Source organism: Monodelphis domestica, chromosome 1 (genome assembly GCF_027887165.1).
Source record: "Monodelphis domestica isolate mMonDom1 chromosome 1, mMonDom1.pri, whole genome shotgun sequence".
Taxonomy (NCBI): Eukaryota; Metazoa; Chordata; class Mammalia; order Didelphimorphia; family Didelphidae; genus Monodelphis; species Monodelphis domestica.
Genome location: NC_077227.1, coordinates 35,248,451 through 35,267,196, shown reverse-complemented (window position 1 = coordinate 35,267,196; position 18,746 = coordinate 35,248,451). Strand labels below are relative to the sequence as shown.

General features: G+C 41.0%; 1 protein-coding gene across 2 annotated transcripts in view; it reads left to right on the top strand.

Annotated features, from left to right (window-relative positions):
• UBE2Q2 (ubiquitin conjugating enzyme E2 Q2) overlaps positions 1-12,251 on the top strand; it is a 74,538-nt gene extending 62,287 nt beyond the window's left edge. Inside the window, exons 10-13 of one of the 2 annotated variants that reach the window (XM_056796985.1) lie at positions 5,385-5,433; positions 6,457-6,552; positions 8,955-9,021; positions 10,528-12,251. In XM_056796985.1, coding sequence (XP_056652963.1) covers positions 5,385-5,433; positions 6,457-6,552; positions 8,955-9,021; positions 10,528-10,559 — 244 coding nt within the window. In that variant the 3' untranslated portion in view covers positions 10,560-12,251. The remainder of the gene's footprint in view (positions 1-5,384; positions 5,434-6,456; positions 6,553-8,954; positions 9,022-10,527) is intronic. The other variant, XM_056796994.1, reaches the window with a different exon arrangement.
• The last annotated feature ends 6,495 nt before the right edge of the window (positions 12,252-18,746 follow it).

Here is an 18,746-nt window from a genome sequence, read left to right as displayed (position 1 = left end):
TTTTACCTCTTTAGTTTCCTCAGGATCAGTTTTCTCCTTTTCACCAATACTATCACCACCATATTTTCTTTTCTTTAATACCTCTTGCCTAGATTATTTTAAGAGCCTCCCAATTGTCTGTCCTTCCAAACTCTCCCTCTCTAATCCTTCCTCTTCTTCCCAAAGCAATCTTTATTTATTTATTTGTTTATTTGTTTTTGTTGCCTTCAGTACCTCTAGAGATAGATCTTATAACCAAGAAAGGGAATCAAGGGGAAGAGGCAATTCATCAAGACTGCCTAATAGACTGCCTCTCCCATCCACAAAGAAGGGGAAGAAGGAAAGACATTCTTAGGACTCTTCTGTGGAACCAAGCTCTATCATCATAGAGAAATTACTCTTCCATTTTTGTCCTTTTTTTCTATTTGGTTCTCAAGTTCATCTTAGTCTTCCCCATTCCTCCCTATATTCACATTTACCAACCTCCACAGTTCAGTAATAATCTATTACATCCGTTTGCCACAATTTACATAGCCGTTCCCCAGGCCTTTCTTACTTTAAAAGGTGTTACTTTAAGTATGTGGGGATATCAGACCTTCTCTTATTGGACCACCAGCCCTGTGATCTTTTGCTCAGAATGTGGTTCCACTAATAACATTCTAATGTCCCTGTCTTTGTAGAGCCTCTCCAGGACTGCCTAGTTCCAACTTTTGTCATCTTGTCCATTTTTCTGGGCATCATTTGAAACCTCAGAGTTGTTTTGATTTATATTTCTCTTACCATTAGTGATTTAGGTCTGTTTCTCCAGTTCATGGTTTATACTGTTGTTCTTTTGAGATCCATTTGAACTTTAACCACTTTCCTGTCCTTTGGGGAATGGCAAAGTTGTCTCCTTAAAGCACCAACATATGCATGCTGTTTCCCTGCTCCGAAACCTTGTGTGACTCCCTTGTGAATCACCCCATGTGCTAGGAGCCTGGCATTCAAGGGCCTCTAGAATTTGGCTTGAATTGAACAGATCTAGCGTTTTTCCTCTTATTCTTGTTCTATACTCATATGTCATCATGTTCACAGTGACTTACATGGATCCTGCCTTTCTGCCTCTTGTACCCATTGCCCAGCTCTCCTTAAGCAGAGGATTAATTCAGGGCCCCTCCTTCTCAACCCACAGCCACAACCAACACTTCTTGCCCTCTCCTTCAGACCACCTTATTTTCTAAGTTGTCTTTCTGTGGTGTGGATCTACCTTACTCTCCTCCTCAGTTATAGCTCCTTGTCATCAAAGACTATTGTCTGATATCTTTATCTCCCCAGCACCTTGCATTAGTGGGACTGTATTAAATGCTCCTTGAAGGGCTCAATGGGGAAGGCTGGATCTAGTATTAAAATGATGTATCTTCAGGACTCAGTAACAAGAAGGCCATGTTTTTAGTTTGAACCATCATTACTCAGTGCAGGAAGGAGACATTGAGAAAAAACTGAAGGCAAAGCCTGCCCTGGAGAAGGCTCTACACCAGGTGGGAGGGGAACCTGGTGAGTGAGGAGGGGAAGGCGCACTCGCCACCCAGCTCTGCTCGCCAGGCTCAGAAGGTGGACTTTTTTGCTACCCAGGTAGTCTTGGCTCTACAGCCTGGACCTTCTGACCAGTGTGGAGCAGCAGCACATCATTTCATCATGTTTCACTTTCTCCTCCGCTTTAAGTGGTACACCCCCACTTTCTCTGTATACAGCTGTCTCATCCCTCAGTGTCACTTTAAAGCCACATCTCCACCAGAGCTTTGCTGACTAACCAGGATGGTCTTTGCCAATCAAAGGGTAAAAAAAGGCAGGGCACTACAGAGGAAGCATTTTCTCCCCACTTGTTTGGCTCATCAGTGTGTATATGTACATTTGTGGGTTTTTCCATCTATTCAGTCACATCCCCCTCTGGCCCTGGCCCAAGAACATAGCCTGCCTTGGACCATGTGCCAGTCATCCTTTTCCCAGAGCCTTGTTGAGTAGTTTAGAAGTGGAAAGTATTCTGGCTGAGATAGGAATCATGCCTCAGAGTCCTGGGATCCTGGGCAAATCACTTAGTCTCCCTAAGCCCCAATTTGCTCATCTGAAAAATGAAGAATGAAGATAAGAGTTCTTAGCCTCACAAGGTTAGAGGATCAGCAAAATGGGATAAAGCCAGGGGAGCCATTAGCTGGCCTACAGACAGTATTTGCTGTCCTCAGTCTTTCATTGTAGTCACCTGATTATTCAAAGCTTAGGAGGTGATCCTCAGTGAACTGCTAGTGGACTTTGTTTCTCCTTTGGGAGGCCATGTTGGGTCGTGCTGGGTGGAGAATAGCCTTCTTACTGAGCCCCGGTTCCTTCTAGCCATCTGGACAGATAAAAGGTCCAGGATTGTGATTAACCCCATCATTGCCAGACATTACATAGTAATCAGTAGTTGGCACCATAGTAAAAGCTTGGCACAGCCCAGTTTGCTTATCTGCTATGTGATTGATTTGAATAACATTATCATCCTTTAAATGTTGGACTGCTGGTGCTGATTCTAGGTTTCCATTATCTACTTACCCAAACCAAGGCAGTTGGGGAGCAAGGCTGACCAGCTCTTCCTTTCCCTAAATTTGCCCAAGGATACAGTTTATCTTAAATGGAATGTCTACACCCCTTGAACTGAGCTTAGTCTTCTTGGGTTGCTGCTATCATACTTATTTCAAAGTTTTTGGTGGAGCTATGTGTTGTGGTGGTTGACAGTATGTTAATGCTGAGCCACTGAGGGAACACTGGGACTTTTTCTCCTCTTCTACTGTCCTTGAATGCTTATGAAGAACTGGAAGAGATAGGAGCTACATAAGACATAGGTCACAGGGAGAATCTTAAGCTGTAGACTGAGATCCTCTAGTCTACTTCCTGCCCCTCTTCCCCTCATTTTACACTTGAGGAGACCAAAGCCAAGAGAAGGAGAGCAACACAGAGGAAATGCTTAAAGTGTTAGGGGAAACCTTAGAAACTACTCCTCAGCAAAGGAGCTGTGGTCCCCAAGTAAGAAAACCACCTATGGTTACATGGATACTACTAAGTAGTAAAGCTAGCATCCATACTCAGATCTCCCGACCCTTGATACAGTTCTTCCCTCTGTCACCAGCTGCTTCCTCTTGCAGAGAAGTATTTAATGAGTTTTCTTCTCAACCTCTGCTTTCCCTCTCTCTCTCTCTCTCTCTCCCCCACCCCTCCCCATTTCCTGACCAGGGAGACTTCCACCTTACATCTTTCTTAAAACTTGTAAATTCTAAATGATACAAAGTAATGAGGTTGGGAGTTCAGAGAAAGGAGAGACCCAGAAAGAAAAGAGCTTCATGGTCATCATTCACCAGTGCTGGAATGACAATCTCTAATTAGCCCATCCATTTTCCTAAAACTCTGAGCTTTTCCCAAATATTGTCATTAACCCTAAAAAAATGCTTCAGTTGTTTTCTGTTGTTCTATGAGGGCTTTATGGAAAGGGTATGGGATGATTGCATCAGACCCGTTTTGTTTTTTATTTGCATTGGAAGCTCCCCCTACTCAAGTTATTCATGCACTACACATTGATTTGCTCAGTTTTTTGTTCCAAAAATTCAGGCTTCCCTTTCTTAAAATAAATGATCCATATGTGATGAGCTTTTTAAACTTCATGGATAATGAACTCCCTAAATAGGGGGTTCTGGCTTATATTCCAGGCCAAGGAATAGGCCCTGTGGAGAATCTAAAGAAATCTAAGACTAAGACTTTGGCCTCTGAGAATTTAAAAAATCCCATTGGGGAAAAGTTCATATATACAAAAAGCTGCATAACAAGGTGACCCATGAAATTGGAAAAAATCTTAGACTTTCAAGAAATGGAGGAATAATCTCACTTAGCCCCCTCATTGTACTGCCAGAGCATCTGGAATTAGAGGGTTGAAGGGAGCTGACAAAAGTCTCTCTGCTGCTCATTGACCAGGAGAATGCTAGGCCCAAGGCTTCCTGGCCTCTAGTCAGGATTGGATCCAATTCTCAAATTTCTCTGCCCCACAGTCTTCCTGCGTCTATGTTGAGTGTTCAGAGGAGAAAGAAAGGAGGCCCTGGGGAAGTCAGGCTTTAGATAGACTTGGAGAATGGGCAAAATCCTGGGAAGGCCAAAGGACATTCCAGGGTGTGGGAGAGGGCAACCTGGAATGGCTCTGTTCCTGGATGCCTGCTCAATGAGCCTAGAGGTGATGCTCAGGCAGTGGATAGTCCTTAAATGTTTTTAAGACAAGAATTGACAGGGCAAGGCCTAGCACGAGAACCTAAGCCAGTGATGGTGTGAACCTTTTGGAGATGGTGTCCCAGGCTCTTCCCCTAACCCAACCCCAGAGCAAGTCCCGTACCCCCCCCCCCCACATGCCAGGGGTACCTTGTACCCTTTTACTCTACCAGGGGAGGGAGGAAGTGCTCCCATTGGCCTGCTGGATGGAAGGGCGGGTGAAGTGAGAAATGTCCTCTGTGAGTATAGAGGGGGAGGGGAGTGGCCCAAATGCTGTGCTCCCCTCTAGCTCTGCCGCCTGTGAGCTGCCCACCTTATCCTGTGTGCTCTCATTGGTTGCTGGCAGAGGGGCAGGGATATGAAAAATGCCATCAGGCACAGTGGAAAGGGGAAGGAGAACAGCTCTGTCTGAGTCCCTCTGCCTTTCTAGTAATGAACTCTGGGGAAGGGAGAGAGGGGGAGGGTGGCTGTGTGCCCACAGAGAGCTCTCTGCATGCCATCTTTGGCATTCATGCTGCCATAGATTCACCATCACTGGTCTAGACCATTGGCCTTGGACCTGGAAGGGAACTTGAAGATCCTTTTTCAGATAAGAAGGCCAAAGCACATAGGATGTGGTGGTGTGTTTGACTTAGGGTTTCCATCCAGGTCTTCCTAACTTGGGTCTAGTGCCTTGTCCATGATGCCAGGCTTCTTCCTCAAGTGCTTTGCAAGCTGGTTTCCTAGAGATTTGCTTTGATTTGAGAGAGTTCCTCGGGGCCAGAAGGGAGAACTGGAGAGAATTAAGGGCTTGGAAAGGACAAATCAGAATAGAGGCAAGTGACTAAAACTAGATGGGAGAATAGGAAAGTAAATAGAAGAGGATGACATTATAAGAAGGATCAATAGGAAGAGGACAGATTTTACAGAGAAGAAAAAGCTGAAACTTCATTAAATGATGCCAAAAGGTAAAATTTAATGCTATTTAAGGAGCCCATGTGTAAAATGTTTGCCTTAGCCTGTTGTGAAAGTTCAGACCAAGGATAGCTCCAAGGCTGTGGTGTAAATATAGGGGCTTAGCCAAAAGGGATTTTAGGATATTTTAATAGAGGTAAAAAGAAATGTCAACATAAAGAATTAGGTCTGACTCTTAGTTTCTCTTTAAGGTATGTGTTGGGTGGTGGTGCATTATGCATGGAGCTTCTCACAAAACAGGTAAATGTATTTTGTGTTACATTTCTTTTTACATACAGGATAAGATTTGAATAGTTTTAATTAGATATCCTTCAAAAAAGCTCCAGCATGGTAAGTGTGGAACCTTAAGGCACACTAGTGAGAGATGAAAAAGCGGTCCTTGAAGGGCCTAGAGGGGTTATGTCAGTACAGCCTGACCTCTGACCTCTCTGCCCTGGCAACCAGGCAGCTAAGAGCAACAAAGGCCCTCAGGGGAGGAGTTTCTCTTTACTTATCTTGGCCAGATCTTCTGGGGTACCAACAGGGCCTGGCCTAGAAGCTTTTGTGCTCCGTTGTATAGGAGTAAGCAAGGTCTCTGAAAACAAAGCAAACATTAAAGGTTTGTTTTAGTTTTCAGTTATTTGTAAATGTTATTGTTGTTGTTACTATTATTATATCCTTACCTTCTGTCTTAGAATCAATACTGTGATTCTAAGGCAGAAGAGTGGTAAGGGCTAGGCAATGGGAGTTAAGTGACTTGCCCAGGGTCACACAGCTAGGAAGTGTCTTCAAATTTGAACCCAGAACCTTCTGTCTCTAGGCCTGACTCTCCATCCACTGAACTAGTCAGCTGCCCCCTGTTATAATACATTTTTTAATTATTAATTTTTCTAATCTAAATCATAGATAAGGTAAGGCATGGATGCCCACTCAATGAGGTTAGATGTTACCTATTATTAAATGTTATTGTAGCATAAATTATAAGTTACTATTAATGTTATAATGTTATTTATAACAGCTACTTATAGTGTCTTTTTTTGCCTTGTGAGGTTCTGAAAACATATCCAACTTGATCTTTTCTTCTTATTTACAAACTTAATGGGCTAAGCAATTAATCTAGCAAGCATCCTGTAAACTCTGCTCCTCTGTTAATGACAAAAGTAATCTACAGTAATTGATAACTATTAGCTTTACATAGTATACAAATATCTGTCAGGTTAAATTTACTCAGTTGCCTTAGAACTGTCCCCACAAGTTTGTGGATGTGTTTCCTTCTTTCTTCAGGGCTGGAGCAGTGCCTATTCCATTGAATCGGTCATCATGCAGATCAATGCCACCTTAGTCAAAGGGAAGGCCCGAGTACAGTTTGGAGCTAATAAGGTAAATGGGTCCAGACTTGCCCCAACCTCCCTTCCCATTCGCCCTCCCCCTTAAGTACAGAATACAAAATAAGCCATTTCATGATAAATAACCCATGTGCTTCTGAAAAGTTACATCTAGATAATCATTTTCCATTTGACTTTCTTCACATCAGAGAGATTTGGTTTCAGATTGGTTTGGATTGGCTAGACCCACATAATATCCCTTCCACATGGCAACTTTCCCCATCATGGTTTTGATATGTCATGGGTTGGCATAAGAAATTAAATGGGAAATCCAGCAGATGATCTACAAAAAATTTAGACTCATTTTTACTTAACATTGACCTCCATGTAATTTTTGACCACTTAACTCAAATTTTACAATAAGGTACTGTAAACAACCCATTAAAAAAGAAAAGGAAAAAAATTCAGACTTCTCTGGTACAAAGGAAGGTCCAAAAACATTTCATGCAGATTTCCCTCATCATGGAGATGCTGTGCTCATCAACACCTCCCCCCAACTCCCATGTGGAAAGGATACCTGTACTTCGTCTTTCTTCCCTAGTGATTGAGTATAATTATAATTCCTTTGTATAGTGCTTGGTTTTTATTATCTCATCTGATCCTCAAGTCAACTGAGAAAAGTCTTATTGTCATTTGATCCTTTCAACAATCCTGTGAGATAGATCTTAGGGTAGATGAAGAAGTGGGAGAGGGGGGTGCCTATTTAAAATTAATTGTTGTAAGGCCTTCTGTAAAGAGAAGAATCACTAACTTAGCTGTCTTATAAAAGAGAATTTCTATATATTGATTTTTTGTGTGTGTGAAAGAAGACTTATATGATATTTGCCTTTATTTGGATTTCCTATGAACACCATTCTCTAACAAGAACAATTTTGTACTGGAACTGGGATGTCCTCATATAAAGAACTCCTAATGAGAAACTCTTCCAATATGGAAGTACCTCTGCTCTGGACTGCCCAGAGAGTTCAAAAGCATTTACTGGTCACAGGTCAGTTAAGGGACTTACCTGGCCTCACACAGTATGGTAATAAATATCTGAAGCAGGACTGGAAGCCAAGCTCTCCTCACTCCAAGTCTGACTTTCTGTCCACTAACTCATACTGTCTTTGCAGTCATCTTGTTCAGTTATATCTGACTTTTTGTGGCCTCATTTGGGATTTTCTTGGCAAAGATACTGGAGTAGTTTGCCTTTTTCCTTCTCCAGTTCATTTTACAGAGGAGGAAACTGAGCCAAACAAGATTATTTGGCCAGGGTCACACAGCTAATAAGTGTCTGAAGCCAGATTTGAACCCAGGAAGATGAGTCTTCCTGACTCCAGGCCCAGCATTCTATCCCCTGCCCCCACTTAGCTGTTCCTACATTCATCTAAATGTTATAAAATTGTGTTGTAAAAGGATTGTTGAGAAATAGGCCTTCACAGTATGGTATTTGGATAGCACATGGGAAATGAGTTTGTATAAAGGGTTTGTTTAGAGGAGAAAGATAAGGAAAAGGTTGTAAACAGTAAGTACTTCAGAGAAATAAAATGTAGCTTTTTCATGTGTACCCATTTTCTTTCACAGATTTTTTTTTTGCCACAACTTAAAATGGTAGAGAAAAGGATGTTTTAAATTAAAGGTTGTATTGAATCCATGATTTCATGATTTTCTGTACCTTCTTCATAAAGATAACCCCTTCTTATCTCATGTTATGATGACTCCAAGGCTGTCACCTTAAAGGAGATCAGCCTCCTGGTGACAAACTAGGCTGGTTCTGGCACAAGGGATGTTCAGGCCATCACTGACCAGCCCTTGGAACCTTTCCAATATGAGAGTTTGTGCCGGCCTCTTGGACTCTTCTCCACCTTGACTCGGGCTTCTAGCGCAAGGATAATGGGACAGTTACTATTGAATGGCAGAAGCAGGATGTTGTATTGGATTGGGAGTCTATAGACCTGGGTTCAAATCCAAGCTGTGTGAACTTGGACAAGTCATATCAATTCTTGGTCGGTTTTCCCGTCTCTAAAATGGGGATGATAATGCCAGTTCCACCATATACTTTCTAGTGCTGTTTTAGAGAAAGCACTTTGAAAAAACAAATGAGGTAGAAGTTCTTGTAAAGGACTGTGGAGATGCCCTCATTTTGAGGGGATGAGAGGAAGGTGAAATGGAGGGTAAAGACTATGGTACTCATGAGATAAAGACTTGGGTTACTGGTCTTGGGAACTAGAGTTTTCAGCCTTCTGCCAAATGGGTAAAATAAAATTTCTGTTAACCTTGAGGTGCTCTCTTAAGTGCTAGCTGGTCTTTGGTGATTGGTTGTATGTCACTGTTGATTATATATCATTGGTTGTATTATAATAAGTGTTGCCTCAATAACTTTTTGATCTAAAATGTGTTTAAAACTCTTCCTTTCAGAATCAGTATAATCTAGCAAGAGCTCAGCAGTCCTATAAATCCCTAGTACAGATACATGAGAAGAATGGTATGTTACCATGTCATTTTGGAGCTGTGGGGTCTTATATGCATGCATCGTGTGGATTTCTAAAAATTGTTTGCAGCAGTTTCAGTAAAACCTCTTCAACTCAGAGGGTGGCAGTTTTGTATTTGTGGTCATCAGGATAACTGTTTTACCTGTGCAGACAAAAAAAACAGTAGAGGCAAAATTCCATTCAGGTACCAAGGTCCCATGCCAGGCTCCAAGAATACAAAGACAAGGGAGAAATGGTCCCTGCCTTCTGAGAGTTTCTATTTTCCTGGAGGTGACAGCAGGTCATTTACAGGGAAGATTGAGACTGAAGAACAGACTCTGCCACTTAAGAACTCTTGTCTTCTTTAAAGTGGAGATAGCAAGCTTAGCAAAGTGCTAGACTAGTATTACTAATATGCCCAGATTCTGTCACTCAGTGCCTAGGAAGTCGGTTTGGCCAGCCCCTTCCCAGGCTCTTGGACAGTGCACCATTCGCTCGCTCAAGACCCTCCCCTTCTGGTCCAGCACCTCCAGTCCAAACTAATCAAGCAAATTGATTGAAAGCTCCTGAGATGCTTAAGTTATTCTCTAATTTAGACCTTTTGCAAATTCATACTGACTTCAGTTGAAGTGAGGATTGTTCAGTATTTACAAAACAAACTTATTTCGTTTCACATGTAGCGGGTTTTTAAAGTCTAAACAAAACCCATGCCCATTGGAGCCAAGTAAATGACTTTGGTGAGAACTGATCGCTCCCTTGTGTTACAAGTATTGCCTATTATGACGCATTTTCAGGTTAAGTAGCTCTTTCCCTACATAGTGACTGTGGTCATTCTATAGAAAATAGGGCCACAAAGTAGATTGAAATTATGCTGTAGTTGAAGATATAGTTTAAACTTTTTAGGATAGGAAGGAGTCTTAGCTACCAGCCATTACCATCTAACAGCTAACACCGTGACTTCCTCTTATGCCTTTTCCTCCTAAACACTTCAGCCCCGATGACTCCATTCGTCCCACATTTTCTTTTTGGACACTTCAGAAAGCTTGTATTTTGCTATACTTATGATCCAATATTAATTATCTGGCACTCATCCCTTTTTTTTTTATTTTTGGGGTTGGGGGAGAGTTAGTTGGCAGCAATAAATAAGAATTCCAGGGTGTATATTTAGCATGATTATGTGAAAGCTCAGAAGGGGCATGTGTGGGTGTGTAAAATTCAGTAGTAGTGGATTGACATTGGAGAGACCTCCAGGCTGGGAATCTGGGATCCTGGATTCTAGGAACACCAAATACTAGAGAGACTTGATTTTCCATTATAATTTAAAGTCAATTGCCGTTAACTACCTTGCATTATGTGGACTTTGCATTGCTTTTGTAATCAATACAGGCAAAGGTTTCTTCAAGTTTTATAGCAAGTTTAAATACAAGTGAAAGGTAAAGACAGAAATTAAGCTTTCTTTTCTTAAAGGCTAAGCATAAGCCTACAGCTCATCGAACTCTCTCTGTCTTTCCCTTTTCCAGGCTGGTACACCCCTCCAAAGGAAGATGGCTAAGCAGACAAACCATTCTTTGCCTGGACTGATGTCACTATAACGAAATTCCTGCCGGCAGACAATAAGCTATGAGTGCCCCTATAAACAGCAGTACTGAAGACTTTAGCTATTAAATTTGTTAGTGGATAAAATGTTATTTGACATCCAGTGTAGGTTACAGCCTTTCCATTCTGCTCATCATAGGTATCTTGGGCTGAGCAGTTTGGGACCTTTATCGGTCCATTTCTTCCCATCTTCCCTTCATATGAAAGTGAAACCCCTGAAGCCGACGAGTCAGTACCAAGTTACACACATGTACACGTACACACACAAACACACACACACACACACACACACACACACACACACACACACACACGTTCTATGAATCGTAGTGGGGTTTGAGATTCTTACCTTAAGGATAACGGGCGACAAAGACTTGCAATATATGGTTTCATTTAAAGCCAGTAAAGTTTCAATCATTGTTTAATACTGTTTTAGAGATTTCAGGTCTTGTAAAATCACAGGTTTGGTTTTTTTCTGGTCTAAAATGAAAACATTTATAGTATTGCCAAATTAATGACATAGGAAACCCCACACATGTGTTGTCATTACACTTTTTTTAAATGGCTACATGAAGATATGAAATGTTTCTCCAAGAGATACTTATAATTGGATTATGTTGTATTTTTGAAAAGAGCAAGCCTGCACCAATTAAAAACTTGGAACTCGTCATTTCTACTGGGGCCTCAGTCTTGCTAGGCTGTACCTGCTACTTGTTGGCTCAATTTACCTTACAAAGAGGAGCCACAGTATAAAGCTTGAAGTTTATTTAAAATACTAAAAGCCGTTGGGGGCGTTCCATTTTATTAACGGGGTGTTGCAATCATTTGTAAACTAATGAACTCGTAAAGTGATTGGCACAAGAAAACTAAATCCTTGAGCAAAATCTCTAATACGTCAGAATACAAAAAGACGTCACTTCTGAAGAATCTTCAAATAATGTTGCCATAGTCATAGCCGTGGTTTTTGATGTTGAAAGACTAATGGGAAATATACACATGACGGGAACGCTTTTTCTCTTTCTTAGAAGATGGTATGGATTGGTGTAATGTCTTCATTTGATTGCCTTACTTGAACCAGTTCCATTTGGTTACTAACAGACCTTTTTTATCCCAGGTTTAAACTAAAGGTATAATTTAAGTATGAAGCACTTTTGGAAAGAAGTCTGTACCTGTCAGTTAAAACATGAAATGGTTTTTTTCTTATCAGGCATTTGCTTTGAGATCCAATTTTTAGCTTTGAAAACCACATTGGAAAGACTTGGCACTACTTCTGATATCTTGTTTTTAATTACCTTTTATGCTGTTTGTTGTTTGTTCTTTGTTTTAAATTAAAGGTAGATGAAGCTATCCTAGCCTCCTTGCTTATTTGGTTATATTTGTATAAAGTCCTGATAGCCTGTTGCTCAGATAACAGCCTTAAGTGTTAAGGCAGAGCTCTTTTTAAACATTTTAAAGTTCCTTAAACCTGAGGCTAAAATATTGAATACATTCTTGAATTCTTTAATACTCAGAAGGATAACAGGTTGACAGCTGTGCATTTGGCATGCTTAGTTTTGGATTTCATTTTCATTGCAGAATTATTTGGCAATGTAAAGTCAATTTGTAAACTTGCATCAAGTTTATGAATAAAGAACCATTTTAAAAATAATGAAGTGTCCTTATTTGTGCCTCTGAGAAGATGCTGCCTTATGTTAGGGTGAGTTCAAGGCAGAGGTAAATTTAAGTCAGTCATCATATGTGACATTTCAGGACTGTTATAATCAGTGTTACCTTTCTGATTTCAGAAACTTGAGTATTATGTATTCAGATATAGAGATAGACTATATATATCTCAAATAGTCATTGATTCTCTCTGGACTATAAACCTCTTTTTTCTAATTTTAGAGTATAGAATGTGAGTTTACTTGTGTAAGGGCTAAACTTTTAAGATTCTGATTTCTAGAACTCAGCCATGGCTGAGTTAGAAGAATATCATACAGGTGCTATTTCAGAAATGCTGTTTATAGTGCTTCAGAAAGGCCTTATGGCAGGGTCGTGTCCCTTCCAAATTCTGGGAAATGGAGTACAGATACAGGCATCTTCCCAAGGACTGGTGCACCAATAAAGCGATGGAGAAACATCCACGTCAGAGATCCTCAAGGATCAAGACAGCCATACCCTTCCAGAAGCTGGGAGATTTCCTGAGTCTGTGCCCACAACCAAAGCTCACTTGACCAATCAATGACCATTTGTTACCAAGCATCAGGCACTATAGAGATGGAGCATGTTGTACCTTCAAGGAGCATAAGATCTGTATGGGGAGACAACGCGTATCCATATGAGCATACGTTAAATGTACACGTTGCCGTTTGGAAGAGACAATATCAGCTGCTGGCAGAATCAAAGTCAAATTTCAGGTGGTGTGGGCACATTGGGGATGCCAAGGGGCAGATGTGAGGAGCATATTGTGGGCAAAGGGCATCAGAGGCAGCAACAGATGGGCCATCTTGGTGGAGACAGGCCAGTTTGGTTGAACAGAGGATAGCACACAGCTGAATAATGTTACAATGATCCTTGAAAGCTGTTGGGGCCAGTTTGTGAAGAGCTTTAAATGCCACACAAAGCAGGATTTGATCCCAGAGGCAATAAGGAACCCTTGGAACTTCTTAGATCTGTCCATTCCACATGCCAAAGTGTTCCCCTGCTACGCTACTCCTATTTTCCCTTGTACCTGGTCATGGTGCCGAAGGTGTGTATTGTCAGTGTGGTAAGACTGGAGTGCTCTTACCCAGGTGTACCAAGAGAACAGTGACTGGAAGATACACTAAAGTAGCCAAATGTACCTCTGCAGCAGCATCCATTGAAAGCTGCTAAGAAATAGCCGGTTGGAGGCCAAAGACAACTGACCACCATTTCATCTACTACGTCTGACATTCTCTTTAGAGAATTACCTGTCTCGTTATGATCGCTAGAATTTTAGGTAGTATTTCTGATAATGTAATCAATAACATTTTTAGGCTGGTCATGCCCTGATGAAGATTTCCCTCGTCTGCCCTGATAGGCTATTATAACAAAGGAAAAATCAAAGTCTACCCGAAGAGCAATCAACAAGTCTGGCAGGAAATGCAATTTTCTGCACGTCATTTCTAATATGACTGATAACGACTGATTTGGACAGTGGACTTGAAGTCCTTTCACAACCATTCTGATGCGGTTTTTTTGATCATCACAAGTAGATCACTTGCAATTCAACACGCTTTCAGAAAGCTTTTGTTCAGGACCTACTGTGTGCTGTTCTCTGGAGGTAAAGAAAAAACAGATTTGAAGAAATCCTATTGTGAAGATTTTGCCAAGTGAATCATCCTGGAGCTTTTTGTTAAAGCCAGAAATTGAATAATAGGTTTGCTTGAAGTGAGATGGCTGCAAGTTGCAGGGTTCTGATTGGCCAGCACATAATAGTGTTACTCGGCTTCCATCTCCTTGTTCACATTCTGCACTCACAGAATGTAAGAGCAAGACAGAACCTTTGTGAGATCTGAACCAGCCCTCATTCAGTCTCCAAGTGAAGGGAGTTGGTTGGGTTCACACAGCACTCAGCTGAGACAGGCTCTGCTCCAGGGCTTGTCCAACCCAGACCTGGAAAAAGCCTCTGAGAAACCTATCTAACAAATCAAACGGGCTTTCCTTGAAGCCTGCTGGTGGGGGTGGGGGGACCTCTCTCCTGAATCTGCCCATTTCTTCTGGACAACTGCTGGAAGATGCTTTATTACATCATCTCTAGATTTGCCTCTGCCAGCTTCCAGTCAGCCCTTAAGTCTGCTGACGGTGTGCAGAGAGCAAGTCTCATCGTTTGTCTTGCACATTCCCTTCTAATGGGCAAAATCTGCTATGGATGCACTGTAAATCTCCATCAGGCTAAACACTATTCTTCCTCAAGTTCTCACCTCCCCTCTTCTGGAGCCCTTTCTTCCTCGCCGCCCTGCTGGAAACCCTTAAACTGATGGGAGGGTGCCCAGAGTTTCTGAATGCGTCCTTGCAGGTGTGGGTGGACAAGCCTGGAATTCAGGCTGCAGGATTAATTTCTCCTGCCTCACTCGGTGCGGCTCTAGCCTAAGACTTCCGTTGCCATGGCACTGCTGATTCATTTCAGGATCCCTGGGTACCGCACAGGCTGCAGAGAAAGGGAGCCAAGCCAGCTTTGATAAACTGTCTATAGGAGTGGCCAGGGAGGAGGACCGCTGGGGGGGGGGGGGGGGAGGGGGAAGGGCACGGGTAGAGGAGATTGATTGGACGTGCAGAAACCAGGCAGATCTTCAGGGTTTGGGAAAGCTGTTTACCAGGACCAGGCACTGGGGAGGGAATGAGGAGCACAGCCCTGGGGAACAAATGATGGGGAGTCTTAGGTTGGAGGGAGGGGGATCCCTGAGAAGCCAGTGCCTAGTTACTCAGATATCCCTCTTTGGAGAAAAGGCAGCTTCTGGCCATTATTATGGGCCGCATTTGGATGAGGTGGGTGGGTGGGGATTTAACCCTTTCCTGTGGTTTCATTTAGCAAGGAGGGAGGGAGCCTTTATACAGTGCCTAATCTATGCTGATAATGTTAAGTATCTTACAATGACCCTGTGAAATAGGAACTATTATTTCCCCCCCATTTTTGCCATGGAGGGATCAGAAGCAGGCAGGTTGCGCCATTTACCCCAGGGTCCCTGCTCTAGGAACTCCCAGTCTTCCTGATTTTAGACCCAACACTCCATCCATCCTCTGGAGGGCAGGGCAGCCACCAAGGTCTTTACAATACAGAATCCATAGCAGCACACTAAAAAAGCTCAATTGCTGTTTCAGATGAACTGCTACCTCACTAGGATCTCTCCATTTTGTAGTTGTGATCCTAGGCTTGTGGCAAGAACATAGGTGCTTGTAAAACTTCATATTTGGATTTAAATTTCATGTTGAGTTACTCAAGAACTTTTAGTCCTGGGGAAGAAGACACTTGTCAGTGGCATGATGGGAAACAATGTCTCACAGCTGGCTCTCTGGGGGGAAATGCATGTATGTGTGTATGCATATACACAAGTTTATTGTAAATTTTGTTGGCAAAGGATGTATATATAGGACAGTTCACAACTATCAAATATACAACACTTTATTGTAAATTCCAAATAACCAGTTGATTCTCACAGAATATTCTTGTTGATTTTTGCCAAACTCTTGTAGCAGTAGCCAATGTACAGTTGCAACTCAACCATGGTTTGATAAACAGAATTGGTTCCCAATTTGCCATCTCTTTCCCTGACAAATTTACTGTCATTAAATCTAATAAATGGGGGCAGCAAAGTGGATTGAGAACCAAGCCTGAAGTCAGGTGGTCCTGGGTTCAAATGTGACTTCAAACACTTCCTAGCTTTGTGACCCTGGGCAAGTCACTTAAACCCCATTGCCTGGCCCTTGCCTCTCTTCTGCCTTAGAATTGATAGTATCGTGCCAGTTACTTTTTTTTTTTAGCTTTCTGTATATTTTCAGAGAATGGGACATTGATTCTATATTACTGTCTGAAATCTTCCAAATCATTCACATCAATTTCACATTTTAACCTTTCACTTAAATGATATATATAGATTGATTTTATTAGCTATTCATGCTGAAATTCTTCATAAAGGCCAAGTATATGGTTCTAATCAACATAATTAAATATGGATTATATTTTCAAGCAACTTATTCCTAGGAAGAGTTTAAAATTCATTCCTTTTTTGTTAGATGGTATGTCTTTAAACTTCCTCAACTTACTTGAAACTTCATTTGGAGACTCGGTGCTTTCCAATACCAATCTTTAGATTTTCCAAAGCTCTTATGGTACATTTGATTAATTTTTGTGTTTTCTGAATGTGAGTTGATCTTTTCTGTAGTGTGGTGAAAAGTAATGAAAATTCCTCAAGCATGTCAATCATTAAAGCAAAGCCTCACAAGAAATTAATGTGAGCTAATCTCTTTGCCCAACTAGAATGAGAAGAAAGAGAAAATGTATATATAATGCAGGTTATACATCCCACATAGCAGTCAGTATACATGCCAGCCATCTAGGCCCAAGTACTCAACAAATGTTAACAATTTCATTTTCAAATTCTTTAGCAATTTCTTGCTCAGTTTGATTTTTATTAGTTTGGTGATAAAAGAGGATATACTTTATCCAAAAATATTTTAAAATTAGCTTTTTTATTTCAATTATCATCACTCAATAAATGTTTACCAAACTTCTACTATGTGCTATACTGTGTGCTAAGTGCTGGAGATGCAGATATGAAAAAGAAGACAATCTCATCAAGGAGCTTATAAGGGTAGGGGGGAGAAGATACAAAAGGAAGCTGGAGAAGCCTAGAGCAATGCAGCCAAATGGGAAATGAAGAGATGGCTGGCTTGGATGCCCTCCTTAATATGAAGGTTTTAGAAGGACCTCTCCATGTTAGCCCTCTAATTAGGAGAGATACTAATGATATGTGTTCTGGGGGTCATGATGGAAAAATCTAAACAAGTACAACCAGATGGGAAATGAAGAGGATATCTTGAATACTGAATCATCAAGCAATCATTGCAACTGGTTTAAATAGTGCAAATGATGATTTTTGAAGAATTTTCTAATTTTTAGCTATTCTAGACTTTCTTCCGAATGCATCAGCACCATGAGAATAAAATGTGATTTAGTTTGCTTTCAGATATTAAAACCACACTCATTTAAAGCAGACAATGATATATGAGAAATACACTGCTATGGTTGACAGCAATTCTTTTAAAGCAACATAATATTTCTGATGAGCTGAATAAACAGTGCCTTAGAGATAAATCATTAGGATGATTAACTTCAAAATTATAAATGCCTCATCAATTATAATACAAATTTTGGCATTCTCTTTAATATTTTTAAATATCTTTAGATTAATTGGTACTATGTTCTGTTCCTCATTGTTGCATTCACTGTATTATATATGTAAACAATTGACTATATTTCATTTTTCTCTTGTAGTTAATTCTGTTGCCCCATCAATATCAGCTAAAGACCCATTTTCTTTTGTTTTTTAAAACCCTAACCTTCTGTCTTGTTAGAATCAATACTGAGTATCAGTTCCAAAGCAGAAGAGCCATGGCAATGATAAGTGACTTGTCCAGTCACACAGCTAGGAAGTATCTGAGGCTACATTTGAATCCAGGACCTTCCATCTCCAGGAATGACTTTTTATCTACTGAGCCACCTAGTTGCCTCCCTATTATGTTTTACTAAACTACTGAAAATTTTATGATATCCATATATTACTTAGTTTGTGTACAAAGCTAGATGTCAATAGCCAACTCCTTTGAACAATTCTTGAAGTTAAGTATGGGCTTTCTAAACATCAGGTTCCCTATTTTTTCCCCCTAGAGAAGTTTGCCTGGTGGTCTTATTACTGCCATTCAGGGTTATTAAACAAGTGCTCCATGGGACATATGGACACACTTTTCTGCTGTAACTCCTAAATGCTGGCCTGTCAAACAATCCTTATATCCTTTTATTTCAAGCAATTTTTACTGTTCTGTAAAAATGGGTTTTTCATTCCAACAGTCTGAAAATTAGATTAGGTTAGATAAACTGTTCCCCGCAACCAAATGATGACAGTTCTGATACTTTTTTCTTTTTTAAATTCCAAATCTTTCACAACCAAACAAAACGTTTCTATATGCAAAGAAAAAGATTGTTTCCTACTTCTTCAGGAAAATCTACTTTTAAGGTAGTGATTGAATAATCCAGACCTGGGGGGGGGGGGGGTGAGAAAAGTCTTTGAAGAAAAGAAAAACCAAAATAGATTGCAGAACAACAAAAACATAACAAACGCAGTGTCACAGCCCCATAGATCTAGATGACCTGGTGCTGTGAAATCTGATTCATGCTGCGGAGTGGACAGAGCCTGGGCCTCTTCCCTTCTCAAGTTCATGTCTTCTGAGTCCTATCACTAAAGAATTCTGTCAGGAGCAAAAGGGGGAAAAAAGGATTGGAAATGACTGGATTAATCATAGCTCACTAATTACTTTGCTTTAAGGTGGGTATACTTTCCTATGCTATTATCCTTCCCACCGCAGAGGTTAGGGAACTGAGGCTGCCAGAGAGATTAACGTGGCTTGTCTGGGGTGACAAGCGTGT